Source organism: Nesoenas mayeri (genome assembly GCF_963082525.1).
Source record: "Nesoenas mayeri genome assembly, chromosome: 11".
Lineage (NCBI taxonomy): Eukaryota > Metazoa > Chordata > Aves > Columbiformes > Columbidae > Nesoenas > Nesoenas mayeri.
The window spans coordinates 13,367,108-13,395,072 of record NC_137563.1 but is presented as its reverse complement, the minus strand read 5'-3'; the positions used below and the strand labels follow the sequence as shown (position 1 = coordinate 13,395,072).

Below are 27,965 nucleotides of genomic sequence, written 5' to 3'. Positions count from 1 at the left end.
GTCAGATACTCCACCCTGCTCGCATTCTACAGACAGAGAGATGTGTCCTTTGCAGTAGTTTCTCTCCTGACAAAACAATCCATGTCCTGTCGTATCTTTTTGCTACTCTTCCTCATGTCGGTGTCCTTGGCGCACCTGAGTCACATCCTCAGCAGACACAGTGGTAAATGGATGAGGGACTTTGCACAGAGGATGGTGCTCAGTAGCCAGGACAGGCTCTCTTTGGTGAAAGCAAGAAGCTGTGTGTGCAAGCACAAGAGGTGCCATGGGATGAGCTGCTATGGGACATGGTCTTGTGCTCTTTGTACATGTTCATATGCAGCCAATCCTAGGTAACTCCTGCTGTGGCTGCATCTCACAAAAGCGGAATAAACTGAGAGCCAAATAAGGATCCAGCAATATATCTTTGTTATGGATGTCTGAGGATAGAGATCAGAATGGGTGCTGCTTCTGGCCACTTGGCTTGCCCAGCCAGGTGTGCCATGAGCATTATCACAGCCTTTCCAGCACTAGTTGATAAGGAGAAGAGAAAGACCTCCAGGCCCTTGAAAAGAGATGCTGTGGGAGGCCCGGGAAGATGACTTAGCACACAGGGACCTGACAGTAGCAGCCGGCTCAAAATGAAGGGTGTATCCGCTAACCCGTGACGTGTGCATTAGGCAAAATACCTGGGGGAGAAAGGGAGGTGACACAGACTATACCTCAGCCCAGTGACTGTGGATGGGATGAAAGAATCACAGAATCATAGAATGTCCTTAGCTGGAAGGGACCAACAAGGATTGTTGAGTCCAACTCCTGTCCCTGCATATGACAAGCCCAAAACTCACACCAAGTAAGTTATGTGTAAATGAATGCTTAGAAATTATTTGGGGGATAATTTACTGAGATGGGAAAAGAGGATTCATTTTTCTTTCCCCTCAAAAATCCTAAATTAGCTACAGGATAATGTCTTCTGAACTCCAGCACAAGCTTCACAGCTGCTGACAGGAAAGACTGGAGAAAGTCTTGAGCTACTTTGGTTCTAACTTCTCAGTTTCTTTTAGTTAGAGGTGCTTGGTTGAGTAGTATGAATTCCTCTTACAAATACACAAGCTTTGTATTTGTCTGAAGTAAACACTTTTCCTTCTGCTAAAGCATTAAAAGTAACAAGTTTCTATCAGATTTGTGAGAATTGGTGGGGCAGGAGGGTGACCCGAATCAGTGCCTGTTCTGCTTGGCCTGGGCACCCTCTCCTTGCACACCGGTGTCCCTGCGCTGCTGTCCCCAAGCTGCTGCCTGGGCGGGTGGTGCTTGTGACCATGATGGAACTGAGGATATTCCAGCAGACTGCAGGGAACGTGGCGAGCTGGGATTACCGCAGGGACACACAAAAAACAGGCTTTGTTAATTCCGTGCCTTGCTGTGGCTTGTTTTTACCTTTGCTTCACACTGAAGAAATGGAGATAAATTTCTACGTGTGCTGACTGGTGACTGTAGATCAGTTCTCCTTCTCTTGTACCTTCCTCTCCAGGATCTCAGAAGTTAGTACTGATGGTACAATTAGTTACGTATCCAGCTCTTCAGGAAATCTCTGTCCTTTTGAGGCTTTATTCCCAAATGAACTTGAGCATCAATGTCCTCGGCCAGCAGGTTTTAGTTCTCCTGAGATGAGCCTTGAAGTCTTGCTAGACCAATCTCTCAAATATAAAGAATAGTACTCAGTTGGATTTTTTTTTTAATGAAGAATGCAATTTTCGCCTTTCTGAAGAGCATCACCATCCTAGTTTCTGTGTTTTTAAAGAAAGGAGTGAGCTTTTGAGAATAAACACTAAGAGGATGGAGGTTGAGAATCTCAATCAGAAGGAGGCAAGTAAGTCACAGAGGGGATAGGAATTGATAAACATGTCTATTATCAGTATGTCCTACTGAATAACTTGTGTTTCTCTGCACATATTATTGTCTTTCATGAGCCTTCTTGTGAAGCACCAAAGTCTTTGGCAATTCACTAAAACCTACCTCAGGGCCCTAGCAGGAGAGGCAGGAGGCCTTGAAGCTTTGCACTTTGAAGTAACTTTCTTTATCCCAATCATTGTCACTGTACTCCATGCTGTAAATCAAATCCCAGGAATCCAAACCATGCAGAGAATCTACCAAGTGGCAACTAGACCCAAGACTGTAAAGTCAAAACGCAGCAAAGACAGATGCGGGCAGAGGACAACTGCTGTTCCTTAAGGGCTGGCAGGAAACAGGGCTGTGCTTCACCGCCCTGGCCACAGAGGGTCCACAGCGGGTTTGATACCTGTATGTTAAATGGAGATGACGTTCAGCAGGTTGTCTTCAAAACAAGCAGGTGAGAGGGAAGAAAAGGTACTTAGAATGAGACTGTTAACAGTAGGGAATAGGAAGGAGATTTGAGGGGTCTAAACAGACAGTAGAAATCAGGGGCAGGAGCCTCTTGCCAGGAATTTGGCATCTCAATAGGCAAACAGGAGGAAATCTCAGCGTTATTTCCTTACTTGTGACAGCCATTCCCTCCTTGATACAGCTGAGTTCTCCCTGCCTCAGGCAGCATGCTTGCACGTCTCATATTGAGCAGTTGTCAAAAAAAAATAAAATCAGGGAGAGAAATAGGACAGATCGTAATCTGTACCTCCAAGTCAATCAGAGTCAGCGTTACCCAGATACTAGGAGAAATGTGCAGGTTTTTTTTAATCTGTGCTATGTTGTGGTTGTAAGAACATGTATCCTGTGATCGATATTCTTATTAAAATTAAGAAGTGAGCAGCTGTCCAGCTCTGTGACTTACAGGAGTCTTCAGCCCTGAAAAGTGGAACAGGGCAGCTGCCTCAGTGCGGCAGGGACAGGTTGGTGGGAGCCTCTGTTCAGGGGCTGGCAGGAAATCACAGCTGAAGCTCCACTGACCAGGAAAGCATGAAACATTAACTTGGCTTCCAAAGGGACCATTCATAAGTCTGCCAGGGGCTGGTGGAGTGAGGGCATCAGATAAGAGGGTATCTTACGGTGTGTTTAGGTTTCCCTTTGTGGGTTTAGCTGGAGACATTTCAGAAGTTACAGCTCAGCTCCTCACAGCCGGGGATGATGCCCCGTGCAGAGCTGTGCTCTGGGTTCATGTGAATACCCCTTTTCACAGCAAAGCATTCGAGGTCCTCTCGAGTCAGCAAAGCTGCTGAGGGGAGCGGAATTTCAATTCTGCACCTGGCAAACTAGATAGAAGTGCTCGTCTTGTCCATTACTGCAGCTCGGTGGTGTAACTTCCAGTTGAGGGGCATTTAATGCACAGTTGGGAACGGTAACTTCTGGAAATAGATAGAGCTGTTTCCAAAGGGAACATCTGTGTCTTCAATTAGTGGTTCTAAAATGGCTGAGCTATCGAATTGCTCTTTAGCATAAAAGTGAGACAGTATGTGCAATTAGGAAGCAATGAGATGGTTGCTATGGTTGGCACAGTATAGAAATAGAAGTTGCCTGGGAGAGGAGCTGTAGATGGAATGAAAATATCACAAGGAGGAGGTGAGATGGGAAAGCACAGGCAAATGATTCAGAGGAGTATCTGCTGGGATGTGGGGAGTGCCACAGCCTCCCATTCCATAAAGACTATTTCACCTCTTCCTCTTGCCCTGCCGCTGGTTCGCCCTTGTAGTAATTCCCAGGAGGTGATCAGTCATTTTGCAAAGCCTGTTCTTACCGTAAAGCACAGCCAGTTCTCCTGACATGCGGTAACAGTATCGTAAAGTAAGTTATTAAATACCTCCAGCTAGATCCACAAAAAAGGAAACCCGAACATGCTTTCAGACACTTAAACACTCTCCATCCTGACAGACGCAGCAGCGATTCTGGAATCCAGATCTTGTTCTTCTTCACCCTGGGCCATTCTGTGCCCCTCCTGCTTGTGTAGGTCTCCACACCACATGCTGCTGGTTTTGACAGTAACTAATTTAATTGGTTATGCTTTCCCATATTCTTTAAAATCTGTTGCTGTCTGGTCCTCTTTGGACCCTCCTGACTGGTCACTGCAGTGTTTTCCTTTCTCTGTCATGCGTGGTTCTCAGTGGCTGCTCCTGTTGAGAAGCCTCTCTCCTTGGAGCCGTCTGGCCGATGCTGTCTTCTTCCTGTACCTTTTTACACCAAGTTCTCTACTTGCAGAATTCTGCAGCTTCTAACACTTTTTCTCTGCCTCTGAGCTGTTCTAAAGTTTGCACTTATTCTGTCCCAAATCCGCTGCTCTTTTATTCCCTGATCTTAGCACTTTATGGCTCCTTTTAGAGAGAGAGTTTGGTTGTGCTGTTGTTTCCTGGAAGTGTATCTGTGACCAGTTGTCCTGTTTGTCCTCCTGAAAACAACTGGGTAGGCTCTCTAACTGGAAACAGAACGTGTCCCAGCTCCGCTCTGGCTCACCCAGTGCTCTCGTATGTGCCGCGTCCCCGCCATGTGCTGACCCGAGGGCTGGGTCAGCCCCCCTGCCCACTTCTCCATGCACAGACACATCAGGACACCCCTGATCTCCAAGGGTTTTGGAGCATGTGCTATTGTATTCCTGAGTGGCAGCTCTTCCACCCTCCACCCAGCTTCAGTCTAACTGGAATATGGGTAATAGCAGTAAATGTACCATGTGTACCCGAAATACCTGTCAGTCTGTGGCTGGGACGTTACCTAAAGCTAAAACCTGGACATTTCCCCCTGTGAAGAGGCTGCAGTCGATGCGGGTGTGTTTTCCGGTCTATGGTCCCTAGGGGATGCTTTGCTTCACAGAGATGTTTGTGTTATCTCCACTATCTCTGCATTCTTTGTGTTTTCCTGCCCTTTGTAACTGGCTATTCAGTTTCTCCAGATAAAGTGTGTCTCCTATTGCATATTCACAGGGCTTTATTTCAGTGATTTTAACTACATGACTCAGCATCCCAATTTGAAAAATCATCACATAGTGTTTTGAAACTTCCGTAACAAAAAAAAAAAGGAAAAAAGAAAACAAACCAACTCTCATACATATGATAATACTTTCCTCCTCAAAGAACGTTGGCTTCCACCTGTTTTCTAGGTATAGTTTAAAATCCCTCATTTTCTGTCCTGTGTGGTTTCAGCTGTGAGCCGTGTGGTGCTCGCAGGTCCCGTCCATCTCCCACAGGACAGCACAGAGCTCTGCCCTCGCCTTCCCTGCAGGGACTCAGTGCGTTGCTGCAGCTTCTTGCTTCTCAATTTTCAGCTGATTTTCATACTCCCACTAAAAGTATATTTTACCTTTGCTAGTACACAATGTTTTTCTTTAGCTAAGAGAAAAACACTAAACAAAATCTCTAACGAGAAAGATCTTATTTATAAATCAATAGATACATATTTATCTATTTCTGCAGAGTGTTTGAAGACCTAAAAATAAAACATATATGAAATAAACCTTTACTGAAGGCTTTTCCAGACGATGAGAGGTAGGACACTTGCTGGTGGATCATGAGGCACTGCCTGAAGCCAATTCCTCATCATTCTTGGTGGCTGAATCACACTAGAAAGCTAAAAGTCCATCACTTTCCTAGTAATGTTTTAATGAGAATAAGTAGTTCCCATAGTTGTGACATGTTGTGAATACAAGCAAAGGAGGCAGCGGGACAGCCCCTCCAGCTGTGCTCACCAGGGCACTGGCTGTGCCCCTGGCTCTGCTCATCTCTGGAACTGGAAAAAAGGGCTGGATGTATGTCTCTTCAGGAACCCAACAGCCCAGCACCCATTCACACCGCAGCCTCTCCCCAGCACTCAGAATATCTGTTATTCTCTTCTGAGCAGCTTGCACCAGCTCCAGCTGGAGTCCTGCCCTGGTGTTTCTCCACTTGTCTTGCCTGAAAGTCTCATCTCGTCTCATCTCATCCGACACAAAGCTGCCATGAAGAGGTCAGGGACAACAGGGTGGGAAAGGTCCTGTTGTTCTGGGAAACACATCCAGGTGCGTGCACTGGGGTGTTGGAGATCATGTGTGAATTCCTGAGCTGGAACCAATACACACATTCAGGACTGTGCCAAAGCGAAGGTACCTCCCTAACCACAGGGCTCTGCGAGTCCAAGGGCATTCTTTGTGTCCCCGTTGGGACAGCTGTGGCTTGCATAAGTAACTAATTATTCCTTAGAGTTGTGGAGGGAGGGAGCAAAGACACTGACTGTACAGTCTGGTGTTTGGGACACAGATGGGAGAAGATCCCGTTCCCGTCTCTGTGCTGGAGGGTGTTTCAGCAGAGGAGACGAGCTCCATCAGGGGCTGAGCACAGTCGAGCCCCAGAGCTCCTATAGACACCCCATAACGCTCCTGCAGGACTGACCAGGGCTGGGGTGGACACAGCACGTTGAGTGCAGGCATGGATGGTAACAAATGGGGAGGTGTTTCAATAGTCAAGACAAATGAAAACATAATCACAAGAGCCCAGAGAGCAAAGTGGTCATGGCAAGAAAGAACAAAGGGGTTTAAATGGAGGAAGTGCAGCTACCTTATCATATCTTCTCAATCAAAACAGATGCTGAACTCAATATAGCCATTGTTGTCTGAAAAAAAAACCCGTGAGCCTGGGATTCTGTGTATATCAACAAACAAAGCATCATGACAAGAATTTTCTTAAAGTTTTTAGGGAAAAGAAAGAGAAGCGAAAATAACTGATGGATTACTGCAAGTTTAAGAAAAAATATTTAATTGCTTTTATAAATAATTTTAGCTGCTATTTCACTCTAACAAATATATTCTGTTTTAATCTAAAAGCCTTAATATTTCTATTTGAAATAAAACTGTTTTTTTCTTAAAGACAGTTAGTAAAACATTGTTAGTAAAACAATTTACTGTTGCAATCCACATAAGCACTGCATCAAGTCTGGAATGTAATTTCCAGCCCATGGAAAGCAGCCGGGACTGTGGGCGGTGCTGTGTCCGGACTCTGAGCAGCTGCCCCACTGCTCTGCTGTCCATGAGCTGCTTTGGAAGGGGCTGTCCCTGGGTGCAACGGTGGTTCCATCCTGTGTGGCTACATCCCCAGACACCCTGTGTCCCTTGGCCAGGGCAGAGGCTGATGCTGGAATGTTCTATAGTCCTGTTTGTCCCCTGAAGGTCAGTCCGGAGCAAGATGGAGTGTTTGCTTCCTGTGCTGAGGGGGCTCTGTGCTGGGCCAGGCTCTGCCCACGGCAGCTGCAACCCTCTGCCAAGAGAGGGATTCACAGTTTGCTTTAAAATCACATTGCACAGAATCTTTCCTTTCTAGAGCCAACCACAAATTCCCACACACTGTTCAAATCTCTTCAGCCCACCCCTCCATGGAGGTGTATTTTTAAAGTTACTGCAGCCTCTCCTCCGGGCGTGCCGGCTGCCCCACGCCGCTCTGAGGCACATCCCGCTCGTGCTGCTGGTGCTGGGGCTGCCCAGAGGTTGCCTACAGCTGTGAAATAGCCTGAATGTGTCTTCTGACCCACTGTAACAGGTCAGCGCTGCTGCTTCTGCAGTATGGCAAGGGTGCTCAGGGAAGGAGGAGCTCAGAGTTTCTGAGATGCACAAGTCTGTAGGTGAGGACGAGCTGGATGGTGAATTTGCAGTTCCTGGCTGTCAAAGCAGTCTTTGTGTTTATTTTTTAATTGCTGAGCCCATCTGACCAGCTGGCACAGCTTCCAGACCTGCAGCAGCCAGAGCTGGTCCCACCGGCCGCACGCTGTTCGGTTTGCACTAGGGCATGAGCGCCGGGTGCTCTTCAGTGCTGGGAGGACATGGCTCCGGCAGAGCAGATGTGTCCCCTCCCTCCCCAGAACAGTACAGGCCCTGCTCTGCCGAGGGGTGGTCGTGGTGCAGGACACGGGCAGGTGCACTGCACAAGCGGGATGAGAAGCAAGACCCTCTGGTCTCTGTCTCTCCCACAGGCTGTATCTTGCTGTACTCGGGCAGTCCTGCCATGTTTGTGAGGGAATGTGTTGTTTCATTTTCTCTGAATGGACACCATTTGGGGCTGGATCCTTTTTTTCCCCCCCACCACTGCCACTGAAGAAGCTGCTGTCAGAGGCTTCGCAGCCTCAGAATGAAAGAGTCAGTGACTATCCCGACGTGGTGACATCATGTCAGAATGAGGGAAATGTCAAACGGCTTTTCAGCTGCACTGGTTCATGTTTGTTATGCAAATATATGCACTTTGAGAACCCTCATGTGCGGTTTGACTGTCTTCAGAGCTGGAATTTTGTTCAATAGGGCATCAGGAAGACCATGCAATACAGGCCCCAGCTCTTTGCTGAAGTGTAGCAAAGGTGCTGACCCATAGCGATATCTGGGATCTTCTTGTGAGATGGGTTTTTTTCAGAAGTGCTCCCCTGAAGAGATATGATCATAACATCAGGCAGGAGATCAGAAAGTTAGGAAGAGTTGGGTTTTAATCACTGTGGCTTGTGTGCCTTGATAACATGTCCAGACGGTGAAACTCTGGTATTTTTTATCAATTTACTCTTGGTGTTTGCTTTACAGGTAGAACCTGACCTGGTAAACCCAAGTAATCTGAGGGACAAAGGAGGCAAAGGGTGTGGGAAGGACATGGGGGAAAAAACTGTGAGGAGCTCCTGCAACTGAACAGTCATCATGATGTCCCACTAAATTCATTATCAAAAATTGCAAAATCAAGCACACTAGAAAAATTAAACCTTCCAGACTCCTTATAACTCCTCAAGAGTGTCACGACAGGGCAAAATTTGAATGTCACTGTGTACCCATAAGTAAAGATCTTTATTTGGTGCAAAGCTAGTGTCAGGTTATGTTATGATGCGTGAAAAAGTAGGATGGGGAATAATACAGAAAATACAATTATGTCTCCCTGTGAATCTTCAGTGTTTTTTCTCATCTCCTATACTTCTGCTCTGCTCATCCTTATTGCTGTAGCAGAACTAGAAGAGTTTAAGGGCCAGGTGACAGTGGGTATGGGGATGAGAGAAACTCTGCTCTCAGGGAACAGGTGGTGAAGACCAGAGGTTTCTGCCTTGGCGAGGCACGATGGATAGAAACGCTCTCTGGGAGTGCACCGGTATTGTGGTGACTGCAGTAATCAGAATGTGCCTGAACACACGAAGTGAAGATTTATATAAAATGAGAAATTCAATGCTAATGAAATTTACTCCCACAGTTACCTGGGGAGAGGAGATTTCATTTAATGTAGCAGCTTGTGAGCAGAGTTTGAGAGGGCAGAGCAGGGTCGGGATCTGTGTTCAGAGAGGTTGTGTTCAGGTGTGTGTTCGGGCGAGCTGACCACAGCCATCCTCAGGAGTCTGAGGTGGATCTTCCTCCTGCTGGTGAATGTGATTGAGGAATTTTGCCATTTGCAGTGGCATTACCAGGCATCCATTTCACTGCAACAGGGCTCTAGTAAGGACAATTACCTGTCAGTGACCTGAACAGTGTGCTTTCAGTCCCTGTGTCTGCCATGTCAACCACACCACTACTTGTGTCTGTTGCATGTAACATCTGTCAGTGAGAAGGATGCGTCTGTCCATGTGTTTAAATCCTTTGCCTGTGCAGCTGCTTCTGTGAGGCTATTTGGTGGAAGCAGCCAGCAAAGGGCTCCTCAGACAGATGAGCACTTGGATTCCAAGAGACTTTGGGCTGACGAGTGTTCCCTGGGCTGGGCACAGTGGGTGTCCGTGCTGTCACACGGGGTGCTGCTGTCCCTGCGGGGCAGCTGCCGTGGCTGTGCTAGGTGCAGGGGCTGAGCTCCGGGTGCAGGGCCTGTGCTGGGTGCAGGGGCTGAGCTCTGGGCGCAGGGGCTGTGCTGGGTGCAGGGGCTGCGCTGGGTGCAGGGGCTGAGCTCTGGGTGCAGGGGCTGTGCTGGGTGCAGGGGCTGCGCTGGGTGCAGGGGCTGCACTGGGTGCAGGGGCTGCGCTGGGTGCAGGGGCTGAGCTCTGGGCGCAGGGGCTGTGCTGGGTGCAGGGGCTGTGCTGGGTGCAGGGGCTGAGCTCTGGGCGCAGGGGCTGTGCTGGGCGCAGGGGCTGTGCTGGGCGCAGGGGCTGTGCTGGGTGCAGGGGCTGTGCTGGGTGCAGGGGCTGAGCTCTGGGCGCAGGGGCTGTGCTGGGTGCAGGGGCTGTGCTGGGTGCAGGGGCTGTGCTGGGTGCAGGGGCTGAGCTCTGGGTGCAGGGGCTGTGCTGGGTGCTGTGCTCTGGGCAGGGGCTGCGCTGGGTGCAGGGGCTGCGCTGGGTGCAGGGGCTGCGCTGGATGCAGGGGCTGTGCTGGGTGCTGTGCTCCGGGCAGGGGCTGCGCTGGATGCAGGGGCTGTGCTGGGCGCAGGGGCTGAGCTCTGGGCAGGGCCTGGACTCCCGGCCGGGTCTGCCACCGTGCTCTGACTCACAGACTGCAGTTCAGCCAGGGGTTTGTGCGCTGTTCTGCTTTATTGAATCAAGAACAGTTTTGGCTTTTGGCATGCATGCGTGTGTGCAGTGACTCAGTGTTTCTGGAAATGGCCTGTCTGGCTGTGCTGCCGGATCCTCCTGAGAACACATTGCTGCAACTGGAGGAGAGTCTGCCCAGCAGGGATCAGGAGCAAAGCTCTGGGGGGCTGCACTGCCTCAGAGTCACAGGGTCACACATGGCCGGTTGGAAGGGACCTCTTGAGATTGTCTAGTCCAGTCCCACCTGCGCAGGCTAGAGCATGTTTCCCAAGGATGGATACTCCACAACCTCTTTGTACAACGTATCCCAGTGTTTGTCCACCCTCACAGTAAAAAAAGTGGTTTGTTGTGTTTATATGGAATTGCATGTGTCTTAGTTTGTGCCTCTTGACCTGTCACTGGGCACTGCTGAGAAGAGACTCTGACTTCTTCTTCTTCATTCCCTCTCATGAGGTATTTATACATATTTATAAGATCCCTCCCCCATCCCAAGCCTCCTCTTTTCCAGCCTAAACTGTCTCAGCATGCTCAGCCTCGCTTTGTATGACAATGCTTCAGTCAATTATTGTCACGGCCCTTCACAAGGCTCAGTACTTCACCATTTCTCCCTTCCAGGTGCCAGCAGCTGCTGGCCCCGCAGCTTGAGCCCTTCTCTTTCTTTCATGTGTGAAGGGGACAGTCCCTGCGGGGCGAGAGGCGAGCAGAATGCTAACCAGCAGAATAAAAACCAGCAGAATGCTAACCAGCAGAACGCTGACCAGCAGAATAAAAACCAGCAGAACGCTGACCAGCAGAATAAAAACCAGCAGAAGGCTGACCAGCCAGGCTTTGTTTGCCAGCCTGTCCCCAAGGGCCCTCCTGTCACCCAGGACAGAGGAGGCTGCGGGTCGGTCCGTAGGCCCAGTCGTGTTCTCAGCGGCCAGTGGTCTGTTCCGGCTCTGTGGGCAGCGAGGTGGCAGGAGCTGAAGCCTGGGCAGGGGCCGGGGTTTCACTTTGTCCCAGACCCACTGATGAGAACTGGGAGCAGATGGTTTCTGCTGGGGATGCTCCAGGCAGCAGGGGTCCCGCCGTGCAGTGAGCTGTGCAAAAACTGCGTGATGCAGCGAGGAACAAGGTGCTGCTTCTGTTCACTGTCAAGTGCCAGCAATGCCCTTCAACTATTGTTATCTAAGGATGAGTGGGGTTTTTGCTTCTTTTGGCTGCAGTGCATGCCCAGAGCAGCCCTGGCCCCTCGCCTGCGGCACCTCCACCCCACGTCACCCCACACAGGGGCTCCAGCCACGCTCCACAGCCCACAGCAGAAACCTCACAGAATGCAGCGCAAGTGTTTCCTTCACACAGTGATGGGTTTGTTTTAGTCTGGAGAGACCATTTTTAGATAAACTGAAAGAATACGAGTTCAGAAAACAGCTAGAGATGCACAGTATATATAGTTCTTCTGAAAGCCTGAAGTCGCTCTCATTTTGGGCTGAAAGTTGCCTTCTGGGCTTGTCTGTCTGGTTTATACTTAATTGCTGGCAGCCAGAGCAAACCAACTCAGTAAGTGAGTTTGATTAAAGCTGTACTGAGTATTGGCCTTTCTCTGACTTATTCTTGTGTCCTTTTGTTATCTTTCTTTGAAACACCAGTTTGATTAAGGTGTTGTAGAAGGATTGAGATCTGCCTAGAAAGAGCTGATAGGAGGTTGTGGAATAGAGAGGATGGAAAGAACAACATTGTCAGAGAGCAGCAGTTGTCTGGAAGATGAAAAATAGAAATAGATGTCCATTTGCAGTGAAGATCTATGACCCTCCAGTCTATATGAGGGGTTAAAGCCTATAAATTATACATTCCAACAGTTAAGCTCTAAGTGCCTGTCTTGCAGAGCGGATGTAATGTCCAGAGATAGGTATTTGCAAAGACCAGGAGCCAAAAACTAATGTGCTGCCTGCAGTGTCCAGGGAGCTGCTGCAGGCAGGTCCTGCACATCCTCTGCCTCCGAGCTGCAGACGCGGGCATACGGCGGGGCCAGCCCTGCCTTTTGGGACCACAGGCACTCACCACTGCTCTTACCAATAAATTATTGGGGCCCAGGCATTATGTCAATATTTTGCCCAATATCCATGTAATGCCTGTGCCAAAGAAAGCACACAAACTGCTTTTTTTGTTCTACCAGGCTCTTGCTTGCTCTTTGGCTTTTCCTTTTCACCTAAATCTATACAGAGAGCAGAGTCCTGTTTGGGTGCATTTGTGACTCCCAGGAGGGAGACAGGAGAACAAGCATTCATATCACATCGGTGGTTCCCCTAGCAGCCATTTACCGCTAGGAGTGCATGTTTGGATTAAAGAAAAGCACTTTGTAAGAGAAAAGACTTATTAAGAGTGATGAGAAATTGGTTATTAGTGCTGCATTGCTCTAATGAAGGGTGAATTGGCCTGCACCAGCTGACTCGCAAAGCCCCGTGGTGACTCAGGCTTGGACAATGGCCAGAGGTTCCTCTCCATGGTGGCTGAAACAGGTGAGGTACTTCTGGCTGGAGGGGACAACTGGTCTGTCCCAGCAGTTATGAGTGCAGCTTCTCTGCCACGAGAGGCAGCTTGGTGTGCCTGGCACTGTGGGCTTCAGAACACGCTGGAGTTGAGTTGCAAATACTGCTGATGCAGTACTAGAGTTTTTACCTTGTTACTGAAAAGAGTTTGCTTTGTTCTGTGAGACTCAGGTATTAAATTTGGTCTAGAATGCAAACTGAAGCCTTGCAATCACACCCATGCTGAAATGGAATTTTTGAGGCTAAAATATCGGCAGGCAGATACTGTCTCATCAGCTTCTTCCATGCAGTCTGATCTCTTGCCTCTCCCCAGGCCAAAGAACCCTCCATCACCGGAGCGATACCCTGGAGACGGTGATCCTGGTGAATCCCAACGTGGACAGCATCGTGTCCGAGGTGAGCACCAGTTGCCAGCAGGTTTTCCCCCATCAGCTCTCCTGCCCTTTGCACCTTCTGGAGAGTCTGAACGTGCTGCCAGTCCTCTGCAAGGTGTGCTGGAGTGGCCGGGTGTTCTGGTCTTGCCAACAAGACGTACACAGTAACCAGTATTCTGTGGATTAATGTAGTGCTAGACAAAGAAACACAAGAGACGGGTCTGTGTGTGCTAGCCCTTCGGGAATGAGCTGCTTCCTGGAAGAGTTAGTGCCTTAGAATTGCGTGAATTGTAAGGATTTCTCAGGAGCTCGAAGAGTTTCCCACCAAACAGGGTGGATGGGTTCTGAATCTTGAACATTCGAGTTTGATGAGAGTCTAAATGTGCCATGCACGTGGCAGCGTAACACCAAACGTTTTCTCTTGGCATTGGCCTACTCGGTCAGTGTGAATGAGGATGTGATGTGGAGCTGTGTCAGCCAGGCACCAGCAGTGTCTTCCCTCTTCAATAACCTGCTCTCTTGTATGTAGAAAATCTATGTTTTGGCTATTTGTGGATAATGTGTAGGTGTCACTTGTCTACTTGATTTGGTTTCTTGGTGCTGGGGACAAATACAGAAAACTTCCTGACTGCAACGCTCTATTTTATGGTAACAGGTCCGCTCACTGGTGTGTGACTCATCAGCCCACAAACTACTGATCTTCTGTGGTCAGAGCTCTGACCAGGAAGGAGACTTGATCCTGCAGACGGGGACCTTCACCTACCAGAAGTTTGCTGAGATACTTTCAGACCCGGAGGTGAGTGAGCAGTGACCTGATACGTCCCTCCTGTCACAGGGAACGTGACAGAGCAGTGCAGCCCGTGTCACACCATCAGGTGGATCCACAGAGGGATGGGCTTGAAATCTAGCACAAAATTGCACACCACAAATAATTCATCTATAGTCTTGGGCACCTTGCTTTAACTCCCTGGCTTAAGTGTTCCAAGGTGGCAGGCATGGGTGATTCCAGCTTGGAATAACTTTCCAGGCTGGCTCTGCAGTGGGCAGGCACTCACAGTTTCTTAAAGCAGCTCTTAAAATATCTGTGAGCAGCTTCCAAAAAAACAGCCAAGAGAGGCCATCATCACCCTAGTAAATGTGGGTATTTCTCTTCATTTCACAGCTAGTCCAGCAAGTATAAACTTCACAAGGTTGGGTGTTCATTAGGGGTGTGTAACGATGGTAAGGGAAGGTCTAAATGCTGATTAAGTAACTACATGGTGATTAAATAACTACAAAAGTCCTTATTTAATAATAGAATTGTAGTCATTCAGGTTGGAAGGGCACTTGAGAGGTCTGTACCCAACCTCCTGCCCAGAGCAGGGTCAGCACTCAATTCAGACAGGATTGCTCAGGGCTTTGGCCACTGGGGTCTTGAAAACCTTATAGGACGTCTCTGAATCTCTGCTCCAATGCTAGTTATCCTAGCTGGGGGTACTACAGCTTTCCTCAGGGGCTTTAAACTCTCTTTCTGTTGATGCTCATTATCAATACAGATATGCTGCTTCAGTTTTTGATAAGCCCTAATTCCACAAATCATTGGGCACCAGATATTTAGAATGTCTCTATCTGATTGAATGTACGGTTGCTGCAGGAATGGCTGGGTGATATTTTGACAATTGATATAATTGTTCCTGTAATTACATCAGCAAATCTGCCCACCTTCATTTATTTTAGGCTGATTGTTCTAATTTATTTCCGGTACCCATTTATTTGGACACTAACTAGTCAATTAAGGGCTGTCTAAGCAAGAGAACACAGTGTAAAGCAGTGTACTAATCTTATTACATATACTTAGGAAGCCTGAGGTTTAATGCTTCTTTGCTCAGCGTATGTTCAATATAGCTCTAAGGAGCCTTGGAAATGATACCGACCTTAGTTCTACTTATTAATCATGTAGCATGTCCCCAATCCCATACGTATATCAGAGATGGAGTCACAAATTTCAAAATAGGTCCCAGGAAAGAAAAGGAATCTGGATAAAAAAGAAAGTCCTGTGGCACTAAAACTGCAGACGGTGTCATATGATTGTTCACTAGCCGGTGAGTTCAGACAATGATGCTCAGTGTTGAAAAGGATATCTCAGGGCTAGAATTCACAAATCAAAAAGAAACTGCTACTTTTGAGCCCAAGCCAGCAACCGATATCCCAGGTTAAACAGGAAGAAGTGAGGAAAGGGGATGAGGGAGTTCCTGCTTTCATTTTCTCTCCTGAGCTCTTGCCCCCGTGCCCTCCCAGCAGCCAGGATGCGTAGCAGCCCATCAGCAGTGGGAATGTCAAGAGAGCAGAATGGGGCCCCCCGTGTCAATCTGCAATGGGCTTTGGGACTATTTCATCTACCCTCAGTGTTTCCTGTCTGTGAAGTGCTCATGGCATCTTCAGTATTTCTGCATGAACTAGTTATGTTTTTTAAGTGGTGACTTGGTCTTGGAGTTCTATTTCATCTTCTGTTTGTCTGTGCTTGCCTCATTAGGTCACCCAGATTCTTAGCAACGCTGATTCAGATATCAAGGCCTCTCTTACTGTGTCGTGCTTGGGAGAAGGAGACTGGAGCAATCTTGGGCATCCTCAATTTCAGGAAATTATTAATCTGAAACTGAATCCTGATCCAGTTCTACCAGAAATGGATGGAGTGTCTGAGTTTGCAGAATACGTCTCCGAGACAGTTGACGTGCCATCTCCATTTGATCTCCTGGAGCCTCCCACCTCAGGGGGTTTTCTGAAGCTTTCTAAACCCTGCTGCTACATTTTCCCTGGGGGAAGAGGTGATTCTGCTCTCTTTGCTGTCAATGGGTTCAACATCCTTGTGGATGGTGGCTCTGACAGGAAATCTTGCTTCTGGAAGCTGGTGAGGCATCTGGATAGGATTGACTCCATCCTGCTCACCCACATCGGTGCAGACAACCTACCCGGCATCAATGGGCTGCTGCAGAGGAAAGTTGCTGAGCAAGAGGAGGAACAGTCCCAGGGCTCTACCAACTACAGTGACTGGATGAAAAACCTCATTTCTCCTGAGCTAGGGGTGGTCTTTTTTAATGTCCCCGAGAAACTGAAGATGCCTGAATCATCCATGAAAGTAAAGAGGAGCATCGAAGAAGCTTGTCTGACACTGCAGTATCTCAACAGACTGGGTATTAAATCTGAGCCTCTCTACAGGGTGGTGAGCAGCACCATTGAGCCCATCACACTTTTCCACAAAATGGGAGTGGGTAAGCTGGACATGTACATACTGAATCCTGTCAAAGACAGTAAAGAAATGCAGTTTCTAATGCAGAAATGGGCTGGTAATAGTAAAGCAAAGACTGGCATAATTCTGGCAAGTGGGAAGGAAGGTGAAATCTCTGTTCCCTATCTCACATCCATTACTGCCCTAGTGGTGTGGCTTCCCGCCAGCCCGACAGAGAAAATCGTAAGGGTTTTGTTTCCTGGAAATGCTCCTCAAAATAAGATACTGGAAGGTCTTGAAAAACTCAAGCACCTGGATTTTCTGAGGTACCCAGTGGCTACTCAGAAAGACATCACTTCTGGAATACCTCCACCTGTGCTGAAGCAGACCAAAATTAAACAAAGAACTGACAGTAAGGAGAGTCTTAAATCTTCCCCCAAGCCATCTATGACAAAGCAAGCCAAGAAAGAAGAGGCAGTTGAGGAGGGGATTAAGGAGGTAAAAGCAGAAGTCATAAAGGATGCTAAAATTGAGAAAAAGGTTAAAGAACACTCGGAGAAAATTCCTGAGAAACCTGTTAAACATGAAAAGATAAAGACAGAAACAAGTGATGCTCTCAAAGCTGAGAAAAGAAAATTGGCAAAAGACAAGGTTGGAAAAAAGCATCTCAAAGAGAAAGTATCCAAACTGGAGGAGAAGAAAGACAAAGAAAAGAAAGAGATTAAGAAGGAGAAAAAGGACTTAAAAAAAGATGATGGAAAGAAAGAGGAAAAAAAAGATTCAAAGAAAGAGGATAAAAAGAAAGAAACCAAACCAGAGCCCAAAAAAATTTCAAAACCAGACTTAAAGCCATTTACCCCAGAAGTAAGAAAAACATTATACAAGGCAAAAGTTCCAGGCAGACTCAAAACTGAGAAGATCAAAGTTAAACCCGAAAAGGAAACAGCTGCTGACCTGAAGATGTCACCGATGGAGAAGGCACCTGTACCAGTGGAGCCAGGAGAGACTCCTGCAGCTGAACAGAGGTTGGTCCTGTCTTCACCAGAAGATCTTACAAAGGACTTTGAGGAACTGAAGCACGAGGAGAAAGGGGCTTTGCAAGCAGCTCAAGAAATGTCTGAAACTGAGGTTAGTGATAAGATTATGAGAGTACCTGAAACAGAGATGAAAGACTCTGCTGACATTATTGCTCAAAGTTGCCTTGAAGCAGATCTGGTTTTGAAAACAACCATTACTGGTCAGGGAGTAACTACTACTGATGCAGAAAAAGAATCACCAGCAGAGGAAAAGGCAGTCCATCAGCTAGAACTGAGAGCAGGTCACGCTGAAAAAATAGAGGATGAAAGAAGAACAGATGAAGATCGCGACACGAGATACTGTGAGGGGAAAGCTGAGCAGGACCAGGAAGTTCAGCTGTTCCCAGGCCAAGAACAGTCACCATCACAGACAGACCTCTCAGCAAAGGCTGTTTGGTCATCAGCATTCAGAGAGGAAGAAAAGGAGGAAGAGGAGAAAATATCTTTGGACAGAAAACAGAGGGAAGCAGAAACAAAGACTTGTGAGAGTGGGACAGAGGTGCAGGAAGAGGGTGAGAAGGAAAAGAGAGAAGATGTGATAGAAAAGGCAGAACTGGAAGAAAAGGAAGAAAAGCACATGAAGGCAGAGGAGAAGGTGGAAAAGCACAGAGACTTCTATGGGCTGAATCAGGATGAGAGGGAGGACAAAATATTTACCACTACAGAAAAGGAAAAAGAATTTAGTGATGTGGGTGAGAAAGACAAGTTTCTTGGAAAGGATGTAACAAAGGAAGAATCATATCTGAGCAGTCTGCCAGCCCCACCAGGAGCTACAGCAGAACATGTTTCATATATCCAAGATGAAACTATTCCAGGCTACTCAGAAACAGAGCAGACTATTTCTGATGAAGAAATACATGATGAGCAGGAAGAGAGGATCCCACACTTGAAGTATGATGTCAATGCCTATGACATTTCTGTTCCTGACCACCCAGGCTCTTTTGAAGCAATACATGGAATACAGGCCATGCCTGCTGCTGATCTTTCAGCCAAGGGCTATGCTGGCCAGGAGTCTGAAATCCTGGCATATCCTACAAACATCGTGGCGGCACCCCTAGCTGAGGAGGAACATATATCCTCTGCTACCTCCATCACAGAATGTGATAAGCTTTCATCTTTTGCAACTTCAGTAGCAGAAGATCAATCTGTTGCATCTCTGACAGCGCCACAAACAGAAGAGACTGGGAAAAGCTCTTTACTTCTAGACCCAGTGAACAGCATGCCCTCCTCTCGGACTGAAGCAACTCAAGGTCTCGACTATGTTCCCTCCGCTGGCACAATCTCTCCCACATCATCCTTGGAGGAAGACAAATGTTTTAAATCTCCACCCCCTGAAGATTTCCATGGGCTAGCAGAAGGAGAGAGAAAACTGGAAGCTCAAAAAAAGGACCTTCATGAAGAGGCAGAAGATGAAGAGGAAGAAGAAGATGGGACTCCAAATATTGAAATGCCCGAGAAACTCAGAGGGCATTACAATGCCCCCATATTTGCTCATCAAGGACATCCTGAGAATGTGTTAAGCAGTGTTCCCACGGAAGTGATGCAAACTTCTGGTCTGCCGTTACCTTCTGAAGAAACACCTTTTTCCCAGGTGGACTCTGCAGAGGCTGAAGAACGATGCATGAGTCCTGACGACAGTACGGTCAAAATGGCCTCTCCCACCCCATCTGGCCCCACCAGTGCAGGACACACACCTTTCCACCAGTCTCCAGTGGAGGAAAAACTAGAAACAGTAGATTCAGATCTGTTTGAAAAACAAACAGGTACTGCTGCCAAGAAATTGGAAGGCCCAACTTCTGTTGTGGTGAAGGGAGTCAAGGGTGAACCTCTCAGAGAAGAGGTGTCCGCAGCCAAATATGGACACGAAACAGAAGTGCCTGGAGCTGTAGAGCACGAGCGGGACTCAGGCAGTGACGTTCCCGTGTCTCCTGGGCAGGAGGTGCAGGAGGCACCGGTGGGGAAGGAGGAGCTGCCCTGGCTGTCCTACCACAAGCAGGACACGGTGGTGATAGAGGAGGAGGATGAGCGCCCTGTGCTGCCCCGTCCCAGCACAGATGTGCTTCTGGAGCCAGAAGAAGCACAAGAAACTAAAACCATGACAGAAAGTATAACAGGATTTGCAAAACACTTGTCCTTTGAGCCATTCTCTGCCATAGAAACATCTCTTGGAAGCATGGATCCTCCGCAGTTCACCAGCCAGAGCAAATCTGAAAGTGACAAATCTTCACCAGATGACACCAAATCAGTTTCTTTTACAGAAAAAAGTATGGGTAAAGAAAAATCCTCAGATATTTGTGTTAAGGGAGTGACTACTGAAGAAGAAAAACTGTTGTATGTCACAGGAGACACCTCAGAAGAAGAAAAATCTTCTCATGTTTCCATTAAAGACATTTCTCCAGAAGACACCAAATCCATTTCTCTCACTGAGAGTCCCAGCAAGGAAATCTCTTCAGACCTTTTTGTTAAAGGGATTTCTCCAGAAGACATCAAATCTCTCAGTTTTACGGAAGAGATACCTGCAAAAGAAAAAATTATGTCTGACTTAACTGACAAATTCCCTTCAGAAGCTGCAAAATCCATTGATTTCAGAGAGCAGAGCCCACCTACATATGAAAAATCACTGAAAATTTCTGCCAAAGAGCTCTCAAAAGATGTGTCAAAATCTGTTCCTTGCCCAGAAAGTTGCTCAGTCAAAGACATGTCACCCAGAGATACTTCAAGTGAAGAAATGTCTCCAGACGACAGCAGTTTATTTTCTGCAGCAGAAAAGGGCCCATTTAGGGGAAGAACTGCAAGCTTGGACTCTCAGGAAGTATCTCCAGATGCAAAGGGCTTATACTTTGCAGAATCCAGCCCCACCGAGGATAAAACGTCTTCACACTTTTCTGCTGAAGGTGTAAAATCTTGCAGGATCAAGGAAGCTCAAGAAGAAAAATCTCTGGAAATGGAAGATTTTTACATGAAGGATCTAAATTATGAGAAGAAAGTGTGGTTTCCAGAGGAAGTGGAGGAGATCCCTGCTCAGGGAAGGCGGCAGAGATATGATAAAGAGAGAGAGAGCACGTTCTTGGATGAGGTACCAGAATATGAAACAAAATCCTTTCCTAAAATGGGAGAGGGGGAGATCCCGTCCCCTGCGGTGCCTGGCGGTCACTCCTGGACAAGAGCAGAAGGTGACGTGTGGGGCTCTGCGTTTGCGTATCATCAGGAAGAAGCAGAGACTGGAAAAGGAGGGCAGGTATCCAGTGAGGAGGATGAGGATCTCCATCATGCTGAAGATAAATCTATGCTACTGCAAGCAGAGGCAGACAGTTTAAAGATGAAATCGTGTGATTACAAACAAGACACACAGATGAGCACCAAACCTACACCAGAAACAAATGAAGTGGAAAGAGTTCCTGCTGCCATCACTCTTCCGGAAAAAACACAAATGGAAAGTTCTCCTCTGTCTTCTCGATATGTCTCTGGTGAGGAAAATCAGGTCAAAGCATTAACTGGAGACAAGGAAAGGCAAGAGTTGTTGACATCTAAACAAGATTACTCCTATTTAGATGATGATGAGAAAGCTGCCCTAGATATCTACGCGAAGTCACTGGACCAAGCACTGATGGCATCTCCCCTGTCTGTAACAGCTGCGGCTCTGGACAAGGACATTGACACAACACCAGAAAAGGAAAGGCCTTACAAGTCAGATCAGTGCAAACCACCTTTGCGGGAAGAAGTCCTGCCAAAGGACACAGGGAAGAAATCAGACATCGGTGGTTTGTATCAGGAAGGAGATTATAAATACAAGCTGGATAGAAAGATAGAGGATGACTGCAAATCCACCGAGGGTCTTTATGGCCCTACAGGAAAAAAAGAGCAGATGGCAGCAGCATTTACTCTATTGCAATCTGCAAGACCAGCAGAATACGACTATACAGCAGCATCCCCAGAAGAAAGTGCGGTGGTGTCAGGGCAGCATCCACAGTCCCCTCCAGGACAAGGCCCTTGTCCGGAGCGCAGCGCTGCCACGGGCCGTGCTGAGGCTGCGGGTTCTGCCAGCCGAGTGACCCCGTCCAGGAGCTCCCCTGAGCCTCTTTCCTGTGAGGACAGTTCTGTCAGACAAGAGCAAGAAGAAAGAGAACCAACTCCCTACCCTGATGAAAGAAGTTTCAAGTATGCTGACGTCTACGAGAAGATAATTGTGTCTGGAGCTGGACCCTCCCCCTTCACACCCAAGGGTGCAGACGGCCCAGGTCACACTGACCGGGTGCCGGTAACAGCACCGATCTCTCAAAAAGGTCAAAGTTTCCAGGTCTCTGCAAAGGAAGAAGAGTCCTGCCTTTATACATCTGCTGAGAAAGAGTTGTCGTCTCCAGCATCCCCTAAAGAAAAGGCAGAGTCAGTCTTTGACTATACAGACATCCACGAAAGGTACTTGCCCTTATCTGAAAAAGATAAGCCCAGGATATCTGAAGGGCAGGAAAAACTGAAGGTGTCTGCTGTTCTGCCAGAAGAACTGGACTCTGAACTGCACCCATCATCTGCAAGCACAGCATTTGCCTCTCCCACAGACACATCTGACACATTTTATCAAGAAAAACCAGCTGCCTATATTGATGCTGCTTGTCCAGATGAGAACATCATTTTGTCTAGCCAGGAGCAGATATCTCTGTCGCTGAAATCCGCCAGCCCACATCCCAAAGATGCATACTATGAGAAAGCAGGTCGAGGGGAAGAAAGCATGAGCGACCCCGAGTTAGAAAAAGGTGCTAAGGAGAAATCCGAAAAGGAGTCTAAACTGCACGGCCCTGCCGAAGCTGCGGGCACAGTCTATGCACACATCTCAGCAATGGACAAGTTTCACATACCAGAACCCCTTCTGCAAAGCAAGTGTCAGGAGTCCATTTCACCCAGTTCTACCGCCTCTTCACCCTCCGATCCTGGCTGGAAGGAGGAATATGGGAGCAGGGAAACTGCATCGGCCACTGTTGTGGGGACGTATGTTGCTGGTTACAGTGATCTGCCAGACAGAGGCAGAGAGGAGCCGGCTTCAGAAATGTACCATTTAAGACAAGATTCCTCACAAAAGAGAGAGGTTGCTGAGAAATCCACAAAGGAATCACATTTCTGTGTAACAGATTATCCAAGTGCAGCCAAGGTCTCCGAGAGCCAAGAGCAAGCCACATACTTGAAATCTTCTGGGCAAGAGACACACAAAAAGGGCCCCATGGCAGAGTGCGGAGGGACAGACAGCTCTTCTGGATTTGAATGCTCCCTGCTAGGAAAGACTGAAACACCCAGCATGTTCCGACACGATCAGACCTCAGCAAGCCATTTAGGGGGTATCTCTCTTCCTTTAAAGGTTCCGTGTGCTTTGCTCTCAGACCAGAGGAAGAAAGATGAGTACTTGGAGGTTTCTGAGAAAACCAGCAGCCTTGACTCATCTTTTACTAAATTCTCACCGCTGAGTCCATATGAAGAAGATAAGTTGTTCTCCAAAGCCGTGGACAGAGAGTCTGTGCCCCAACAGCAGCTGAAAGATGACTCTTCCAGCCTGTCAGAGGATCCTTCATCTGAAGCTACCACTCCTGTGATACCAGCTGCAGCAGAAAGTTTCTACTCCCCTGTGCTTTCCATGTGCACAGGAGCAGGAGTGGAACCAGGTACCAGGAGTCTTTGGGATGTGTCTCCACAGATTCCAGATAATGCTGTGAAAACATACACAGCTGAAACCAAAGACTTTGTGTTTGCTGAAGAGCACGGTTCTCCGTTCACAAGTGGCATGGGTGACGGCATTTCACCGTGCAGAAAGGAGGGCCGGAGTTCACAGCCCACACCATTCTCTGAGGAGAAACAACAGCAGCCCTGTGTAAGCAGTCCAGAGCAGAAGGCACCATTTGCAGAACAGTTGATGACATTGACATCTCTCCCTGATGTGTTGACATCCTTTCCTCATCATCAGCATGAAGATGAAACCACAGCCAATGGTCCAACAGAGGTGAGCACCAGTCTGCAAGCTTTCCAAAGTACATACCATGCAGCAGAGGCAAAAGATGAAAAAACATGTCCTGATTCTGATAGCAGTTTTTCTCCATGCGCAGGCAAAGAGGACACAGAGAGACAGAGCCGTCCTTCCTCTCTGATGTCCCCTGAACAGAGTTTCCAGCCCTTTTTCCCAGATGTGCACAGGGGTAGAAAAACAGAGGACCGTGGAGATGCTTCCCATGAGATGGAGCCACATTTAGGAGGCAGTTTTGATTGTGAACAGAAATTTTCCTCATGTGAATACAAGCACAGGAAGGGAGAGCTCTCTCCCTCATTCATCAACCCGAGCCCTCACGAGCTCTCTGAAGACAGTGACCTCTCCCAGGAGGACGGTCATCCTTCCGTGCAAGGAAGACAACCCCACACTAGTAGGAGCCCCATGCAAAGTGCCACAGTGGAGGAGACCCCTCCAACATCAGTGAGTGATTCTGGAACCTCCCAGTCAGACTCAGATGTCCCACCTGAGACAGAAGAATGTCCGTCCATCACAGCAGATGCCAACATGGACTCAGATGAAGATGCCGATTTCCTCCCGGTGGACAAAGCTGTTGGGAATGCTCATCATGCCAGTTCTAGGTCCAGCCATGATCCTCAGCCTGTTCCAATGGTAGATCCCCATCCCCATCCTCCTCACCCTGATGTCTGCATGGTAGACCCTGATGTGTTGGCAAATGAGCAAAGCCTGGGTAGAACTGATAAAATTTCCAAGAAAGACATAAAAGAAAAGAACAAAGGTGTGAGGAAGCCTTTGAGCAAAACCAAATCTTCCTCACCTGCCCGGAAATTAGATGTGAAAGGGAAAAGATCACCCACTCCTGTGAAACAGCCGTCGGACAAATCTCCAAAATCTGTCACTGCCAAAAAAGAAAGAGATGGAGGAGAGAAGCCCAAACCACGTAATGCACTGGCGCAGCCTCCTCACACAGAGGATGAGTTATCTCGGAGTAGCCACAGCAACCCTGGCAAGAGCCTTGTTAACGGTATCAAAGCAAACCCCGGTAAGAAGTTCTTCCTTAAGCATGCACTTTCTCTCTAGTTCCAACACAGAGAAAAACCACTGGGTTAAATGTAGCAGAACAGAGAAGAGGGCTTCCCAGTCAGGCATAGAAAAGTTATAAGCAGTGATAAGGTAGAGATGTTATCACCTAAGATCAAAGGAAAACTCCAAATGCAACCACCTTTGCAGAGAGACAGACCTGTGAGACCCAATTCAGAACTTCATAGGCCAAGATTCTGCTCTACCCAGGGGCTACACCTGTGGAGGGGCAGGAGGTACTTAGAGGTGGGTGCTATCAAATGCCAGAATGAAATATGTGTGTGTTTTAAGAAAATGCTGTGTGTAAGAGCCAGCAGGTGGGTAATGCCCAAGAAAACAGAGAAAACTGGAACACAGCTGATGTGTGGTGGGCTCAGCAGATGCCCATTGCACACACTGTGGCAAAGGGGATGTAGTAGGACAAGTGGAGGAAGGTTTGCAGAGATGCTACAAGGAGCTCCTCTGGCGTGAGAGCAGCTGGAGGGGAAGATGTGAGAAGAGCCTCAGGGTGTGTGTGCTGCAAATACAGCTCAGGTGAGGCGAGATGATGTCACCAAGAGATGGTGTCACCAACAGCCATGGCGATGAACAGGGCAGGCGGCTGATGGGGGGCTGCTCAGGGCTGGGGGAGCAAGAGGAGAGCAGCGCATGAAGGGGACAGTGCCAGGCCTGGGAATTCTGCAGAGACTGTGGCCTGAGCAGGGGCTGAGCCAGCTGAGGGTCATTGACAGCTGACGAGCGAACAGGGCACAGGGGAGCCCGCACCAAGGGCTGGACAGCGTTGTGTGTCAGGCGCTGCAGGAACGCACGGCGAGGTGCAGCCTGGATCTGCGAGTCTGAAGGGAGGGCTGTGACAGAGATGTGGGGGTTGTGCACACAGCAGTGTGTGAGCTGCCCAAACCAAACCTGGGATGAGGACTAGACATCCACAAGACTGGCTGAGACAGGGGGTTTTTGCTTGTGTAGCAGCTGGGCAGCACAATTAGCTGTTTGTGCTTGTAGTCAGTGGGTTTTTGCTCATAAAAGAGACTATGCAGAGACAGTGTATGGGGGGGAAAAGAGGACAGAGGCCTCTGTGATACCACAGAGAGCAGGAGGGAAAGAAGGGACAGTCCTTCTATGGGTTTTGTGAATATATATATATATATATGCATATATATTGCTGAGTATAACAGTTGTTCGACTGTCTCTCATCTCATAAATGTAAGCAGCAGCAAATGAAGAGGTACAAAAGGTTGACAGGAAAGAACAATACAGTCCTTGAAAAAGCAGCGATCCACGGGGATGGCAGAAAGCCAGGACGGAGCTTCCAGAAAGACTACTGTAGTACCCTAAGGCAGCACATAAAGACCATCAGAACAGGGTTTTTTAGCAAATGTAGATTATTAAACAACTAAAATCAGGACTCGATATTGATTGGGATGATAACTCTGCAAAAGCTAATAATGGAGGGTTTTTTATTCCCTTCTCCAGGAAAGGTTTCCAAGCCTAAGTCCTTCCAGTCCGTCCCCAAAGGACGGCAGAGCTCCCTTTCCCTCCCAAGTGCTGTGATAGCGCTGCCAGAACTGCACCCAGGTCACCTCTGAGCAGCAGAGCCTGGATAAAGCTTCACTTTGCTGCTGCAGCTGCAGGGAGAAACCTTGCTGGAATTCAAGTCCTTCGGTGTTTGTCTTTTCCAGAAGGGTTTGATAGCCTGTTTTCTTTTTTCCAAAGCTTCCAATAGTCCTAAGAGCAGTTTGCCTGTGCCCATGGGTCCACCTGTCTATGTGGACTTGGCTTACATCCCCAACCACTGCAGTGGAAAGAACACAGATCCGGAGTTCTTCAAGCGGATTCGAGCATCATATTATGTTGTGAGTGGGAATGATGCAGCCAACGGAGAGCCGAGCCGTGCGGTGCTGGACGCGCTCCTGGAAGGGAAGTCTCAGTGGGGGGAGAACCTGCAGGTAGGTGACGGGAATGCCAAGAGGTGTGTGATGCTCCCTGTGTCACAGGTGCTGAGGGGACAGCGTGTGTCACAAACAGACTCAGAGGGAGAACATTGAGAGGAAGCAAATGGTATCGGGCATGTCCTGCTCTGCACGCTTTGTACCCATGAGGAGGAGGACACTCGCATCATGGTGTGAGCAAAGGCAGATATGTCCTCCTTTCCACATCCTCCTGAGGGGATCATGCACTTCAGAGATCACGCACTCCTCCCCTGCTGCAGGACAAGCCTGTTCTCAAGCAAAACCAAGCACCATCGCAGGCTGAATTTTCGTTACAGTGTCCCACACCCAGTAGCATTTGTTGCTGTTCTTGGTCACTGAAGATCTTTCCGATAGCAGCTTTTTATTAGTGCTTTTAAACTAGTGTTCTTACATGTAGTTCTTGTTTATGCAGGTTTGCAGGACATCCTGGGTGGGCACGTTTCTGAAGACAGGCACGAGAAAGTGTTTATGTTCTTTCAGATGAAGCATTTCAGATTTCAAGGTCCCTGAGCTGCACATTAGGTCAATAGGCCCATAAAGTCTAATATCAGGCCATTAACAGCAACACTTTCAGTATTGTTCCTTTTCACACTGAGGGATCTTTCTACGCTGTTTCTGGAGCTCCACAGAGATGCTCCCCCCTGCACTGCAGCGTTTTCATCGCGGTGCCGTCAGAGCTGCCAGCTTGCAGCCGCCTCAGAGAGCCATTGTGCGGCTGCTGCAGAAAATAAAGCACCAGCTCTGCCCTAGAGAACCTGACATCTGAAAGACATTAAATAGAACAAGCAGTACCAAGGGTACAGTGTTCCAGAATTAATGGGAAATTTTAGCCTCAGCTCCTATGGGCATTGTTTGTCACTGCAGTCATTCTCAGACAATCATCCTTGCTGCTTTCTTTTCCCAGGTGACATTGATCCCAACACATGATACGGAGGTGACACGAGAATGGTACCAGCAGACCCATGAGAAACAGCAGGAGCTAAACATCATGGTACTGGCAAGCAGCAGCACTGTTGTAATGCAGGATGAATCTTTTCCAGCCTGTAAGATTGAATTCTAGATCTCCCACACTTTGTGTTCATCCATTGACTCTCCAATCACCGATGCAACATCAGAGACACCATCTAATCACAGTCCAGTTCTTCTCTGGTTTAGTCCTCTACATGGTTCCCATTTGTCAGGCAATCGGGTATCCATCTAGCTCAGCACTGGATGCCATGAGAAAGAAGTGCAGGGCTCTGTAATATTCTGGACTGAGCTACGAGTTTGTGCAAGAGCAGTTGCAGGCCAGGGGCACTTCCACTTTCCCTGCTTTTTTCTGCTGCCTGTACAGTTTCCGTAGACTATCTTGGCTGCCTTGCTGCTGTGAGAGCTTGTTCTC

At 48.1% G+C, this 27,965-nt stretch overlaps 1 protein-coding gene across 1 annotated transcript; it reads left to right on the top strand.

The window, feature by feature from the left end:
* Positions 1-15,914: 15,914 nt before the first annotated feature.
* MAP1A (microtubule associated protein 1A) lies at positions 15,915-27,644 on the top strand (the record flags this gene model as incomplete). The annotated part of the gene is made up of 3 exons (XM_080351182.1): positions 15,915-24,576; positions 26,328-26,560; positions 27,489-27,644. The coding sequence occupies exons 1-3, from the start codon at positions 15,930-15,932 to the stop codon at positions 27,642-27,644; spliced, it is 9,036 nt and encodes a 3,011-aa protein (XP_080207308.1). The 5' UTR covers positions 15,915-15,929.
* Positions 27,645-27,965: the final 321 nt, after the last annotated feature.